The 16425-nt window shown below is 43.4% G+C and overlaps 1 protein-coding gene across 3 annotated transcripts in view; it reads left to right on the top strand.

The window, feature by feature from the left end:
* Positions 1–16425, top strand: part of LOC113009713 (fatty acyl-CoA reductase 1) — a 76925-nt gene that overhangs the window by 44501 nt on the left and 15999 nt on the right. For all 3 annotated transcript variants that reach the window (XM_026148186.1, XM_026148184.1, XM_026148185.1), the window contains exon 3: positions 12773–12948. In XM_026148186.1, coding sequence (XP_026003971.1) covers positions 12773–12948 — 176 coding nt within the window. The remainder of the gene's footprint in view (positions 1–12772; positions 12949–16425) is intronic.

Raw genomic sequence — 16425 nt, forward strand, 5'->3', positions numbered from 1 at the left:
AAGGAGACAACAGCAGAGGGAAGAAAGGAGGAGAGAGGTGAGGATGAGCTCCGAATATGTGGCGTCAGCTGTATCAGCAGCAAAGCATGACTCAACAAAAACCTCCAAACTGTTTTCGACTTAATGAGGACCAAAGGATTGACGCTGCTGTGCGTCGATGTGCTCGCTCGCAGGCGATGCGTGCTCCGGCCTCTGCTCTCTGTGTACCATCAGCCTCAAACTGTCAGTACACCTAAGAAAACCTCCTCTGTATCACTCCTCCTTCCTGTGATAGCATCTATTTTTACTGCTCTCATTGAACCTTGCTGCTGCATTCATTATTCTCACAGCTGCTGTGATGGCAGTGGAGCAGCAGTTGGAGAATGCGTACCTTAACGTAGCACAACACTTTTTTGGGGGGGGGGTGTATTAGTTTTTTTGGTTTTTTTGGTTTTATTTCTCCCTCCTCTTGTCAAGGTGACTGCGATGCCTCCGCTTCAGAGACTGCCTCTCACCATGTAATTAGTTTACTCTGACACAACAGCGCTGTAAAAGTGCCAGTTATAACACCCTGTAATTTAGGCTCAGCAGAAATGGCGAGAGTGGGCGACAAGGAGAGGAGTTTCACATGCACGGCCCTCCTCTGCTGTGGCTTTCAGGGGAGAAAAGTAATCGTTGACGATCAAACGGTTTATTTGTCGACGCTTCAGCAACAGAGCTGCATAATTTGTATACTTAGGGTTATGTTAACTTGGTTTAATGCTGCAAGTCTAGAAAGCCTGAACCTGTAAGAAGTCTAAGGGTTTTGGATTAAAGAGCACTTTTAATTTATACATTATACATACAAGTTACTAAATGAACAATGATTATGCACTAAATAAATCAAATAAAACAAAGTAAATAACACGGTATTTGTGTAATAAAAGCCAGGGTACTCAATGCAAACAATGGGGAAACTGTAGGAGCGCTAAGCACTGACTGACAGAGTCCATCAGATCTTTCACATAGTTCTTCAAAATGCATACAAAAAGTCCATTTTTAGGGTTGCACGTGTCTTAGCTATTGTTTTGAAGCCACTACATTAAACTAACTCAAGCGTTCTACATTTGGCCTCTGTGAAAGTAAAATCGTTTGAGATGGCATCAGACAGCTTCTGGGTTTGAAAAGTAAGGCCATTGTTCTTAGAGCCCATCGGGGGCAGTATCTGTGGCCTTACTGAAGTCTGTCGGAAAATGACCCGTGGTCCTGGCTCTCTTCGGGTCATATTAAAGAAAAAATGAAACCCATTTTGTACATTTTGCTTATTTCAAGTTTCTTTGGGCAGGATTATTAGGATGTGCGCTGTTAATTGTTTTGCAGTCGCAGATCCATGCCTCTCTTGTTGGCAAGATGGCAACAGCAGAAACATTCAGCTCGAGGCTTCACAAACAAATCACACTTCATCTGACATATATACACTGCTTCTGGTTAGTTACTGTGGGTTTGCTCAGACCCCTAAAGGTCATTTACTCCAGTTTACTGCAGAAGAAGTCGCTTCAGCAGTTGGGAGCAGTCTGATTCAGTCAGTTACCAGTTATGGTTATCAATCATTGCCTGCCTTTTTATGGCATCAGTTAGCCATTTTAATTCAAAATTACCAAGGGAAAAAGGAATTTGAACATTTATAACAACTACATAAATGACAGAAGCCATCTTTAAGGAAATTTATCTAATTTAGACTTTGGCTTTTTTTTTTTCTCCCCACATCTGTGTTTTGGGAAGCTGTCCAGTCGTCCACCTTTTGTATACATGTTTTTTTTTTCTTTAATGAAATCTGTCAGTCATCATAATGTGCCAGTTTGATTCTTTACTGCTGCCAAATTAGCTGAATGGAAGTTTCCAAGACAATTTCAGCCTAATGAGGATTCATTAAGCTGGATTAGTGAAGCCTTGTATGAAGAACAAGTCCTGGAGGAGTCACTGGGAAACCCCACAAAGCCGCACTAGCAGATCTGTGTCACACAGCAGCACCATGCAGGCAAATTTAAAAAAAAATAAAAAATCAGTAAAAGGAAATATAATGTTGTAAATTGTTTGTGTACAATCAGATTTTTTTATTATTTTTAACACATCTCCCACTTGTGTTTGCAGTATTTCCCCTGCCATCAGGTTTTTCATTGGTTTTGGCATCCGTCTATTAGTGTCTGCTATCAGGTCACTGCTTGATGCTCTGCCAACCGCAGGCTCGCTCATGCTCAGTCTGCATTCAGAAGTGATGTCATTAAGTTTCCATGACCAAGCTTCAACTACTAATTGGTATTCATGCAAGTCCTCGGGTCAGTATTATTCTGTTCAGATTTGGGATAATTCATGAAGGCGAACCGCTTCGTCTCTCAAGTAGCCTCTCTTCTCCTCCTTCAAACCAGGCCAGTATCTTTTCTTACCACCTGTTGCTAGGTAACGGCCAAGAGATCTGTCCCATTGTGTTTTTCAAAGGATGCAATCAGATGAGCTGCCCCGAGCAGGAAAAGGACAAACCGATAGGAATCTCATTGTTTCTGTGCTTCTCCGCTGCTCCGACTCTGACATTTAAGCTCTGTCTCTCTCTGTTTCTGTCTGCGCTGAGGCTTCTTTGATTCACTGAAAACATTTGGATGACTGCAGCTCTTTCTGCGGTACCGGGTGCCGAATGGCATGTCAGGCACTTGATAAGTAGGCCTTTGGGTACAAAAAAGCCTCTCTCCTGCTCTGTGGCATGCTTTTCCCACCCACTAGCAGGCTGTTGAAGCCTAGTCATAGTGTTTGAGGCTTTACAGCACACTGCAGAACCAGCTCTGTAACTGTGAAGGATGTGCTGGGCTGTCAGCTGAAGAGGTGGAAAGTGGAATGCTTGCGGTAGGAACTGGGGTCTTCTGGAATTTAGCCGACAAGGCAGGATCCTGTAACCGGGGGGGGGGGCTCTGTAGTCATGCTGGAGAGGCTGTTCACTGATCAGTGTGGCAGCTGGAGCACAGATGGCTCTAAATGATCATAAACGTTCTGCCTGCATTAGGTTCATCTGGAGGCACTTCAGGAAGGAGTTGGAATGTTTAGAGACGTTGCAATTACGGCAGGCTGACTTGCGTCATTGTGAAGCTGCCCAGACTTGAACATAAAGAGAGTTATTAGTATGAATGTAGTGCATCACTGCTTGATGTATGATAAGATGCCTGAAATACCTCCGCTTAAGACACGTCATGGAAATGGTCACACCCGAGTATGCGTGGAGCGAAAAAAGTATTCGAGTATTAACACGTGCTTACGGATATGATCCATTATAGATACCAGCATAAAGATTATCATTGTCTGTGATGCCAAAGTACTGAGCTCTGTGAAACACAAGTAACAAAAGTGTGACACTATTTCGTTTTTTACAAATTAAATGTCAATGTGAAAACAGCCGTGACTATGGATGGGGTCCTCTCCCTTCTCTGTGGTTTTCAGTCGTTTACCCATTATTACACTTTGATCTAATATAACTGCACTGTTGTATTGATTTCCTCTTGTTTGCATCCACAGCCAGGTGATCTTTCCAGCAGTATAAATATTCAAGTTTCATTGATTGCTGCTGTCCCTGACGGGCAACCCTGGGCTTCACTTGTGGAGCTGGGCATGAAATTCGTGCCAGCTGCCAGCATCTGAAGCATCTATCTATCGCTCCCCGGGGAAACGTCAGCCTGTTCTTATCCTGTTTCCCAATGTTAATTCCTGATTTAGTGCTTATTAGCTAAATCCTTCACTTAATGTGTGCCAGTGTGCATTGCAGTGTGTTTAAGGTGTGTTGAGGTGTGTATGTTTAAACAGCAATCTAAGGATGAAGGTGCGTGCAGTGACTTGGCATTTGCTGCTCTGACTCCTGCAAAGAGATGACTATTTAGAGCACATGATATGGCAGCTAGTCTGGCCTTCAGCATGCCATTTGTTCCTCTGTGGTTGTTTGTCGTGCAATAGCATGAATTAGGCAAACAGAATGAGGTGACCTAAAGCTCTAACACTCCTCCCTCGAGAGAGAATGAAAAGGATTGCATGTAGTTAGTCCACAAATTAAGTCAAGTTTATGAAACAGACCAGCATAATAAAGGTTGCTGGTGAAGCCGTTTGGGAAGAGGGGGTGTTCTTCCGGAGCTTGTTTCAGCCCTGCTCAGTGTTCCACAGATGTATGTGGAGGGAGACTACCTGACTACCTGAAACGCCATGTTTCTGTGAGGCTGAAAGTGTTGAGAACTGCAGTCCCTGGAGGTGCCACATGTGGCTGCTTCCAGACGTCTTCAGTTTCCTGTTCCTACCTCAACAGATTGTTGGCTTAAGGCTTAAAGTTAGTGGGTGTATTCTCTCAGGTGTCCCAACACCGGCTGCACCATTAGTCCCTGAACCGTACCTCAAGTCTCTATTTGTAGTGTTGATGTCTTTTGGAGTATTTTTACTAGAATTAATTAGTTAAAATGTTAATGTCCAGTAAGTTTGTGCTTCAGTTTTGATGAATGAAATTCAGGTATTTTATTAGGCTGTTATACAGCTGGTATCTGTGTCTGTTAGCCAACTTTTATGTCTGTCTGAGATAAGGCTGTGCGATGTGACCAAAATCTCATATCCCGATTTAAGACATCTATCGTCCGATAACGATATAAATCACAAAAACTTAAAATTTTCCAAAAATTCTGTGAATCTCGGGCAGCTCGACTTGCATGAAGTGTTTCCAGCTGGGCGTCGTGTACCTGGAGTCGAATGTTTTAACAGATGCATGAAACGATACATTTTTAGACATAAGTTGTAACGGCCACTGTTTTCTTTGAGTATTTATTACACGGCGTGCTGCGGGGAAAAAGCCTGTTCTAACGTTTGAGTCTAAGGTTTATTTTTTAGCACCTGACGGCTCTTTTTTTTTACTTCTCATCCGTAAATACTCTGCATACTCTTTCACGTGATTTGGTTTATTTTGAAAAGTCTCAACAGGATCTTGAGCTTTATTCTGAAAGGTTTATGTGGAAAATAAACAATCGGACACGCGATGGTTTTATCGTTATTGTTGCTAAGGACAACGCATAAAAACAGGCGCTTGTCCGTCCATAGTGTGTTTATAATAAATATAAGAGAAAGAGAGAACTTTAAGAAATTAATAGAGCCAATACAGTGACCATCAAAATGATGAAAAAATATTGCCGTGAACAGTTTATTTTGCGACACCACAAAACAAACAATAGCGTAAAATGAAACGATAGAAGTTTTTATATCGTGATCCGATATATATCGTTATATCGAACAGCCCTAGTCTGAGAATGCGTTTTATATTCTGTATCTCATCCTTGAAAGAAAAATAACCCTGAAGTATTTAAAGAATCAAATCATGAATCAAGGCTTTTTAATATTGTATGAACAGCTGGAGGCAAGTGAAGTCAACAAATGGGGCTTAACTAAAGAACGAAAACACATGGTTTCAGATTTGGTCTGGTCGAGATGAATGCAATCCTGTTTCCTGTCATTAAAGGGGCAGAGAGGGTCACAGAGAGGCGGTTTTGTCCTCGGAAACACCCTCAGATCAGTGTGAAAGAACCTAGTTTCTGACGTGTTGCCTTAAAGATGATATTTTAATAGTAGACGGAAATAATATACACAGTTGTTGGCGATCCACATTCTTCAAAAAGAATGTCTTGAAACGAAATATTTAACGTCACTTTATTGTTTGTAAGAGATTCGGCCCACTTTTCTTTCAGAACTGCCTTTTCATAGTCATGTCACAGATTCAACAAGGTGCTGGAAGTCTTCCTCAGATTCTGGTCCATGTTGACATGATAGCATCACACAGCTGCAGAAGATTTGTGTTCAATTTGTGGTCTCCCATTGCACCATCACATCCCAAAGGTGATCTACAGGATTGAGATCTGCTGGCTGTCGAGGCCATTTGAGAGCCGTGAACTAATGGTAATGTTCAGGATTTGAGCTTTGGCATGATGGTGATGCCCAGTGGTCCCCAGGTAGTGGGTAAAGCAAGCTGACGGGAGTGGTGCTTGGGTTATTTACCACTGTGGTTATCTGTTCTCCTTTGTTTCCCATTCTGATGCTTCAGCAGGTCGACTTGACCGTGTCTGCATGCCTAAATGCACTGAGTTTCTGCCATATGATTGGTTGATTAGATATTTGCATTAATGAGTCACTGAGCAGGTGCACCTAATAAATCATTACTATGACTATTGACTCAAATCGGACATCATTTGTCTAATCCAGTGCATCACATGTGGTTAATGATCACATTCTTTCTGCATAAAAGCAGAGTGCAAATGGCTGCGAATGCAATGAGATTTGTTTTGAGCTAATGTCACTCTGACCTTTTACTGCCTGAGCAAAACTATAAAAGGTCCAGAGAGGCCTTGTAGATTGGTGGCACCAGACTGCTGTAAATCCGGTACTCAAACAATGATGGGCTTTCCTGTGACAAGCACAAAGAGTTAACGCTGAGGAGGGGAGTGCTGGAATTAATTATCAAGTGAACTTGGCATTTATAAATGGTAAGAGAGCACAGCTAATTATCTGCAGCATTTAATATGGGCAGAAAAGCAAGCAGCGCACACAATCTTGCTTATGTCTCTCCTTTTGCTCTTGGAGGGTAATAAAATTCCCCTTCGCTCAGCAGGAGGTCATTGTCTTAAAGACTGGAAGCCAGCGGCCTCCCGAACGCCAAGCCCAGAAACTCTGCATTTGCTGTCACCGCAGACTTGATTACTGCCCTCGTATTGATCGCTTCAGTTGAGTGTACGACGTAAGCACAGGCATGAGAAAACCCTCCATTTTCATTACTTTGCTTTAGTGAGCTGTTCCCCACAAATCGTGATCAGTTGGATGAGATGGCTGAATAGAGAGAATGGGTATTGTCTCTCTTAAGCAAGTCGTGAAATATAAAGCCTTGTAAAGGCGGCATTTGCTGCCAGGTAAACCAGAACTCTCCCTCCTGCATTTACCTTGTTCCACCTATTTTCATCAACTATTTTTTGGTATCTTGGTGCCAGGTACCCAGAAAAAGCTAATCGTTATTAAGGCGGTATTTCTGAAACGGCAGGTATTGTTTTGGGGGGGTTTTCTGTTTTGTTTTGTTTTTAACTGTGAGGAGGAGTGTGCTGAAATGTGTTGTGACACAGGATTGTAAAATGTATGTTTTATATCACGGGAGACGATTGGAAATGAACCCATTTTTTTTCCTTAATTTGCTGAGAGCTTCAGGAGGGTTAGACACATCTGTCCTCCTTCACAGCTTCCCATGAGAGTCCTTGCATTTCTGATTTCTCCCCAGGCTCAGCGCTTCATCCTTACCGCGGGTGTTGTCACTGAGGCAGACGGGAGAGAGGGAACCTCACTGGTATCTGGAAATATAATGATGGTTATTCAGCATCCTTCACCCTATCTAGAACCTTTTGTTGACAGCCCAGGAGGAGATTTGGTTTGTGCGAGTATCCTATTATTTGACTAATTTAGTCAGTGCATGCCAGGAAATGGAGGTCGACACTGGAGGTACAGATACATTAATTGCTTCTTTCTAACACGTTGTGGTAGAGCTTCCCCGGCTAATATAAACTACCCGGTATGGTCGTCTCAGGTAGTCGGCGGGGAAAGGTGCTACAAATGAACAGATTAAAAGAGAAGGGTTCCATGAATGTGAGTCTTGGCTCGAGGTCAAGAAACTGAATTTGTTTACTGATTAAAGATGGAGAGGCATTAGGCAGTAGCTGTGTACCCCTGTCTTTATCTCCTTTCAAACACACACATTCTTTTCCATTAATCTGATGACCTCTGAGTAACCTACATGTGCAGGTTTCAAAGCAGTCAAGCTAATATCAAAATATCTGCTCTATGCTTCCCATTCGTTGTCCATAGAACCAGCTGTGCAGTGCATTTCAAACTTTCTTGCCGATATAAAGTTGAGGCTAAGCCAGCCGCCCGTTATTTTGCACTTTTGTGAGGATCAGAAATGAAGTTTTACTTTACAAATAGACTTCTGACGAGATCCAACTGAAGAAAAAAAAAAAAGTCAATTTAATTTTAAAAAGAAAATTATCTTATGAAACTTTTATTTTGTATCAGACAGCAGCAGGATGCATCCACAGGGGGACTGTTGCATGCTGCAGGGCTGAAAAGACTGATGAAGCCAGCAAGGTTATGCAACCCTGTGTCTGACGGAAGCATTGAAAACATTCAGGGTATTGCATGCATTTGTTGTGGAAGCCGTGCTGGAAAGCGTGTTGGGGAACAAAGACAACAGGCGGTGACAGGATGTATTGTCACCTAGGTGACCAAACAGGATGTTTTTATATGTACTGTCACTCATTCAAAGTGCAGAAGAGCTGCATGTAAACAAAACTGAGGTGCCGGCTTTAGAAAAATTACAGAAATTACACTCCTAGGTCTGATATAAGAAAGACAAAGAGGAAGAAAGAAATGTGGGACTTTGTTTAAAAGCATTATGACTCTTCTGGTTTGCTGCCGGGGCCACCAGCCTCTCAGGAGGTCACGTTGGACCTGAAGCGTGCAAAGCATACCTATCATTAGCTCTGCTTTGTGCTGTGTCCCATTGTTACCTGACATTTTGGCAGCATAACAGTCTGAGACATCGCCAATGATCTCACAGCTTTTGTGTGTCGTCTTTTTGCTCATTTTGTGCAGCTCTCTTTGAACTTTTTTGGTCCTGGAGAATCGAGGAAATGGTCTGTGTGAAGGGTCCAGTAAAAAAAAAAAAAAAAAAAAAAAAAAAAAAACACGCAAGAAGAGTGGAGTTAAAGGGCAGTTAGCGAGAAGTGAGGCTGTTCAAATGGCATCTCGGTTTGGTGGGCTGAAAGGAAAGTGCCATTAGTGTTGGGTTTCTGTGAAAGTCCACACAGTGGCTGCTTGAAGCACTCTTGATGGAGGATTTATTGCCCTTTGGGTCTACAAAATGACACTCGATTGCACTGGAAGTACAGGTGATGACCACATTCAGACCTGTGCGTTAAACCAAAGGAGTTACTTTATACTTCTGAAACTGCTGCTTGTTCAAGGCCATGACTTTGTTTCAGGATGCAGCACTGAAACACTTGGCTGTGGTGATGTTTCACCCTCCAACACCCACCCCCACCCTCACAGCATCCTCCAAACTGGTGGGCTATTGTCTTCCTGTACAAGGCGGTTTGCTCACTAACACCCGTGAGTTGGAGAAGGGTGCAGTGGTAAATACGTGCAGTGGAAGGCTGGCACAGGCCACTTATCGCCCAGAGAGCTTTTTACAAAGCAGGGCCTCAATCCCACAATGCCATTCTCTGCCTGCGCCTGTAACAAAGAGCTCTCTGAAGCTCACATTGTACGCCCTCTTTCACCCTTTTGACCCTGATGCTCTTTCTCCGTTCTGGCTTTTTCTGTAGTTTAACTTTGGGTTACAAGTGCTTCAGTGATCTGCACGTGCCATGATTTGGTGAGCTGTAGTCAGAGTGCACGACAAAATGTAATATTTATTCATTTAATCCTTTTTAAACGTGCATACTGATTGTGTAGTGCATGGAGACTGCATTTCTGTGTGTAGCAGAGAGTACAGTTTCACACAACCAGATAAGAGAGAAGTGAGCAGCTGGGAGAGAAAGAAGAAGCTTCTTGCTCAGAGCTGCTTGTGTACCTGCTCACCTACTACGAGTTCAAATGTAGAGGAGGCTTTCTTTGTTCCTGGCAGCTCGTTTCTCGTTTTGCCAAAGAAAATCTGAGCTATGTTTTGCAGGCGGACTTTGCCAGTAAGTTGATAAACGTATGCTGTTGAGTAAATGCTGTATTTCCCTATTTTTATTTTATTACGTGTGCTGGTAGGGTGAAGTCAGGACGGGGCTGTCGCAACAAAGTGGCACTTGTCTCTTAAGAGATCATCCAGAACATCACAGGAAGCTCTACTGCAAATCATAAACTATGGGAAGGATGAGGACTGTTACACATAAAAGCTGCACTCACTTTCTTTTAAAATAAACTTAGTTTTCAAAGAACAGTAGTATTTTAAGTATAAATATTGGAGATGCGCCGATATCTGCGATAACTGTTAACCAGGAAATACTTGCCTTCTTCTTCAGTAGATCATCTGCCTCCATCTCATCTTATCCCCAGTGTCCTCTCTGTGACACTCGCCCCCTGCATGTCATTTTTCATTACACCCATGAATCTTCTCTGTTGTCTTCCTCTTTTCTTCCTTCCTGGCAGTTCCACATTCAACATTCAATATGTCCACTCTTCTGGAGAATGAGGCGTTCCCAAGCTAGCAGTATTAATAATCTCTCCTGTATATCCTGGAACTTCCCCCAGGGTCCCTACATTCCTTAAAGCCCTCACCTAGGAGGTGTCCAATGAGGCATCCTAGTGAGATGCCCAGATTCCCACCTCAACTGGCTACTTCTGATGTGGAGAAATGGCAGCTTTACTATCATTATATAGCTTGTTATATATTGTTTAAAGTTGGCAAGCAGTAACCTCATCAGTTTAGTCTTTCTGCACTGTCTGTGTTATATCAAGAATATCAGCTTACATACTGTTATGTTCGTCATGCTCTGCACCGTTTGTGGTCAGAGGATGGAGGAAATTACTCACCCTTTTTCAGTTGCTGGGTTGCTAACGTGGTTTTAGCCTGAAGAAATGTTGCAAATCTCATTAAGCCACAGTTGCACTGTCAAATTTTGCGTGTGCTTGGGCGGCATTTGTGAAAACACTTGTTGGAGTTTTAACACTTCTTTCTTTAAGTGTCAGAGCTGTGAATACGTTGTCCTACCGCCGGAGCTCTTTTAGCTGATGACAGCTACCCTTGAGCCTCATCACATGCGAGTAGAGCAGAGCATAAGCACTTGGGGAAAGTTCAGTTTTTGTTATATTTGTGTTCAAGGAAAAACCAAAAAAGGCGGCTCCTTGAATCATGCAGCACAGAAAGGACAGTTTTTGCAGTGCTGATATTTTTTGGAGAAAGCTGCACACAGAATCTTTTCCTCTGCTCCTGCTCCCTGCAGACTCCGTTACTACCAGCTGTTGGCCTCGAGCAGAGGGAGATAACGCTGTTACTTTTCATTACATAATAATAACGGCTCTACATGAGCATGGAGAAAATCCCTTACACCCCCCCAACCCCACCCCTTTCTCTCAGATGTTATGACAGTGCATACTGTACATGCGGGCTCGTTCCTAATATGGGCAGTATGGTGTACAGTATTGGGAGCGAGTAGGGTGCCATTAAAAAGCAAGGGATTGATGAGGATACAGAGCATGACTGTAAAGAGCTGTTTAAGTCAACTTCTGTCCTCTAAGCGAGAGATCTCTGCTTTTAGGACAGCTGACACACACAGGGCGGCACTTCCATAACAGCGCGCACGCGTTTTGATGCCAATCCCTTCACTTCCCCTCTCACTCCCCTTCTTTTCTCCTTCTCATCCTTTAATATCTGTCTGTGAAAGGCCTTTTGAACACAGCTGCTCTGTGCAGCAAGGCAAAGCCAAATTTCCTGGTAGGAGCTGCACAGATAAATGCATGACATCTGACTCCGCTGCCTTTGGGAAGCATCTCCTGACTCAAACATTGGCTTGACATGCTCAGCTCTCTGCAGGGTGTCGGGCAGCGAACGGCGTGTGATACACGAGCCGGTAAATCTAGACGAGACTTCACATAATCCCCGCCTCCATGTTGGAATATTTTCTCCGGCACGAAGTCGGGGAACGGCAGCGTAAACAGGTGGAATAACACGAGTAGGGTTTGCGTTTCCGCATGAATGTACAGCAGAGCGCGGCGAACAGCGGCACAAATGGCCCTGTCAGATAGAGGTCAGAGGTTTACAGCCCTGATAGTGTTTTTGTATAAAACGGGGAGTGAATTCCTTTCTTTAGAGAGGAGATTACTTTTGCAAGCTGACTCACTGACCCGTGTTTACTTTGAGACATTTATCAAGAAACACTCCACAGTGTGACTCATGGCACAGATGGATAAATCTCATTGGTCGGTGGCAGGCACGCTACTTTTTTTTTTTTTTTTTTTCTCTCTCTCTGCTCTCACATCTGTAGCCTACCTGGCTTAACACCTAGTCCCATCTTCTTTTAGTTGAAGCCATTCATTAGTGAAAAAAGGCACCTTTAATTAAGACTTCATAGTCAATTCACAGAGCTCATTTATCGATTAACTGTCATGATTATAATTGGAATTAATGCTGCTTTGAAACTCAATTGGACGCATCTTTCCTTTTGTTTTAGTAGCTTTCAATAAGGTAGAGCAGCAAAATGAGAGTTACTAGGTCCACCCTGTTAAAACAGATGCACTCTAATACAACATTACTACTCATGAGGTGAGTTTACTTTTCAGTCTGTTTGCTTTCCTTTCTATGTGCTGTTTCCACATTTTGAGTTAAGTTGCGATTCTAAACAGTCCAGTCTGACCGGTCTTATCTCGTCCACGTTGACTATCGCTGCTTTGGTGAAATGAAAATGTACAGGTCATTTGCATCAGAACAATCTCCTCACCTGAAGCGATTATGCAAAGTACATTTGCGTTCCTTGCCATGGTGTTTTAGTGTTTGAGTCGACTGTAATAGTTCTTCTCTCCCTGACAGCTATAAGCAAAGTTTGTTTATACAGCTCACTTCGTACACAGCATCAATGCAATGCCAATGTCCACATCTTACGAGAAAGCACAGCCTTCTTCAAGTTTAAGAAAAATGTATATGGCATTTAAATGTTCGATTATTTGAACGCTGCTGATGAATTAGCTAAGACATAAAAGTCTTTCCTTTAGTGATTTCTGTTTTGTCTGGCAGCTTTTCGACCGTGTGAGGGAGGAAAACCCCGATTTCCACCAGAAGATCATCCCAATCAGCAGCGAGCTGACGCAGCCGGGCCTGGCCATCAGCCCAGAGGATGTGGAGAAGCTCACCACCTGCATCAACATAGTCTTCCACTGCGCCGCCACCATCCGCTTCGATGAGCCGCTCAAGTGAGGACCACCTGCATTTCATCCAATTTTTTTTTTTTTTTTTTTTTTTAATTTTCCAACACAATGAACACACAGACTCCTGCTGCTTTGTTTCATTATTACACCTCATTACAATCCTGTTCCACTTTATGCAAGGTGTCTTTATTGCTGAGTAAATGTTGCTTGTAGCAGGAACTTGCTGTTGAGAGGGTGCACTCCAGAGGATGTGCAATTCAATGAGCATGACGGTAATGTTTCATTGACATGACGCAAAGAGGAAGTGGAACAGGATGAGGGTGTGGAGAAATCAACCGTTTCTACGAGTTTGTAAAATCACCTATAAGAAAATAGATGGTTCCTATTTTACTCAGGGAGTCGTGGCATGTTCGGAGTGTTGGTAGGATGCGATTCAGTCAGTGTTGAGTCGGTATTAAGATAGCCGGTCAGTCTTCAGAGGCTCCAACGTCCCAGTGAGGACGTCTCGCTCGTTACTGGTCTATGAGGAGCTTTGCTGAATGTAGAGTTGTTGAATTCTGATGTGAGCACTGTGATGACCTCGTTATGTTGTGCTCTTTTAGATAATGTGTTGATGTTCTCCTCCGACTAGTCATACCTGTAACTTCCTGTCATAAGCAACAACGATCCGGCCTATAATGTTCGAATCCTGTTCACCAAAAGACCCGACAATAATACAGAGAAAACCCCAACAATGAGACGACCCAGTATGAGCAAGCACTTGGCAAAAGTCGGAAGGAAAAACTCCCTTTTAACAGGAAGAAACATCTGAAAGAATCAGGCTCAGGAAGGAGCGGCCATCTGTCGTGACTGGTTATAGGGTGATGGGAGGAAGACCGGACAAAAGACTCACTGTGTCTGAGAGCCAGAGATTATTAATATCTAATGATTAAATCCAGAGTCCTGTATAAACACAGAGGGAGTGAAGAAGAAATAGTCCATTATGGGAAGCCCCCGGCAGCCTAGGCCGGTGAGGTCTGGTCTGAGGTCAGTTGGTCATAGCTGGGAGGCGGCAGGGAAGCCATTTGTATAGACTGGGCCTGAGCCTGCAAGCTTGTGTAAAAATATACAAACATGGTGTGCAGCTTTCTTTGTCTTGCTGTACAAATGCCCAGCCTGGACTGCACTGGATCCTTCATGTAAAAAATTATCTGCAGAGTGAAACGGATGAGCCGAGAAACCGAAAAGAGAAGAATGATTGGCATTCCTGCTTATAGCTTGTGTCTGGACACTTTCAGTTGCACTGCATTTTTGGGATTTTGTAAGTCTGATTACACACATGTTGACCCCACGTGATGATCCCGGTATTCATAGATTAGATCTTCAGTTTTAGCTTCTTTTAAGCAGGGAAATTCCTCCCAAGATAAGCGAGTGAGGCCGCCCCTTCAGTGTGTTTGCAGCCTCCGTGTGCATGGATGAGTGGAGGTAGATCATTTGTCTGACGTGGTGTAGTGCTGCTCTTTAAAAGCTCCCTGAAGATGGGTGTTCAGAGGCGGGCCAGTTTGAGTGACAGCTCAGTTAGGACTGCTGCACTGCACTGAGCTGCACACCGATTCATATCGATCTCTTAGTGCTTTAGTCTCTCTCTGTCTCTGTATCTTTCTCTCTCAGTGGCCTTTATCTTCTCTCTTCTTTTATTTCTTCATATGACTTCACTGGGTTTTTTACTCACGCCTCCCCTTTTTGTCATCTCAGAGTCATTATTCTTGTCTGGTGACCGGCAGCCTTGTAAGCAGTGCAGAGGCCATAAATCAGAAGAGTCTGCTTAAGGCTCGAGAGTCAGTCCAGGGCTTTTCAGCCCGACACCTCAGCTGGTCTTCATCCTGTGCAAGTCTTTATCCACACTTAAAGGATCATTGCTATTTATTGAAAGCTGGTTTTAACTTGAAACTTATTTCTATTTATCATAAGATTGATCAAACTAAGGTAATCTGTGAGTAAAGAGAGATTTTCACCCTATAATGTTCTGCGCAGTGGGTTAAAATTTCTAGAAATCATGACCTGGTTACCAGGAAGTGTGCAGAAACAAGTGCCCCTCTACCCTTGGGTAGAGGTTCTTCTTCGTAATGAGCTGTGACAGGATGTAAACATTCATGGTATCCTCCCCTCAGCTGAACTACAATGTCAGGTAGCTGCTAGCTTGCTTCCTGACATTGTAGTTTTAAATGAACTTGCAAGAAAGCCATAAGAGGAAAATATATGTTTGATTTTTGGGGTGAAGTGGCCTTTTTAAAGAAGAAAGCAGCACTGAGTGTTAATATTAGAGCTGCTAGTGATTTAATATTGATTCATCGATCTGTCACTTTATCAATACACAGTTCTGTGCTTCAGAGAAGTACTGATAAAATGTACAGTAGTAATGATAATACTTGGGGCAGTCTAAGCATTAAGCAGATATTAAACGACTCTTGAAATTTAGGAAAATTATCCGATAAACAAATTCTACAAAAACCCTTAAAGTGATTTTATTCTAAGATTATTACTTTGAAGTCTTATAACCTCGGTGGCTTCATATGAGTAAAAATCAGCAGCTGGGAGTTTCTTTTGTTTGCTAACTCGAGCTTTTCTCTAAAGGACCGTGACCCTTACAGACAACTGTCTGAAACAGATAACATCCAGTGAGCTTTGTGAAAGCTTTGTTGATGACAGAGGAGACTGGTCAGACTGCTTCAAGCGGATAGGAAGGAAATAGTAACTCGAATAACCACCAAATATGCAGAATAGCATCTCGGAACACAAAACGCATTGAACCCTGCTGCTACAGCAGCAGAAGACCATACAGTGTGCCACTCCTGTCAGCTAAGGACAGGAAACTGGGTCTACAATTCACACTGGCCCACGAAAACTGGGACAATAGAAGAAGCGTCTGAGCAGCAACATTCAGGTGTTAGGATAAGAATTTGTTGTAAACAACATGAGAGCATGTATCATTCGGCACTTTGGACCCATAGCACCAGTTATTCACTCTTCAAACACCACAGCCTGCCTGAGTATTGTCGCTGACCATGTCCATCGCTTTATGACCACATTGGACAGTCTTCAGTGTCTTGAACGCTGTACTCAAAGGGCCTCCACAGTCAGCAGATCTCAATAGCTGGTAGTTTCTGATGAGTGCCTATACTGGTCTGTAGTTGTTGCATCTGAGTCATAACTGCAAAGACAGATGGGTGATGAGTCAGGAGCAGGAAGGGGCGCAGTGGTGCCTCCATCTTCCCTCTGTAGTCCCGCTGGCGTGACGCCCTGCATATGGTCCCAGAAGATGGAGGGGCGATGACACGCCCCCACAGCACTCAAAAGCTCACCGGGTGATCGCCACCGCAGTCTGACCGCACCTGATTCGTGCCACTGGACCGTTCGCCCACAGCTTTTTGCCTCTCGGTTCTCCCGCGACCTCGTGATCGACACCCACGCTGAGCCGGAGAATCATGCAGTGTCTGTTGAAACTGACCACAGCGTTTCTCGTCTTTGCTCTAGGCAAAATGG

This window comes from Astatotilapia calliptera, chromosome 17, assembly GCF_900246225.1.
Source record: "Astatotilapia calliptera chromosome 17, fAstCal1.2, whole genome shotgun sequence".
In the NCBI taxonomy this organism is placed as follows: domain Eukaryota; kingdom Metazoa; phylum Chordata; class Actinopteri; order Cichliformes; family Cichlidae; genus Astatotilapia; species Astatotilapia calliptera.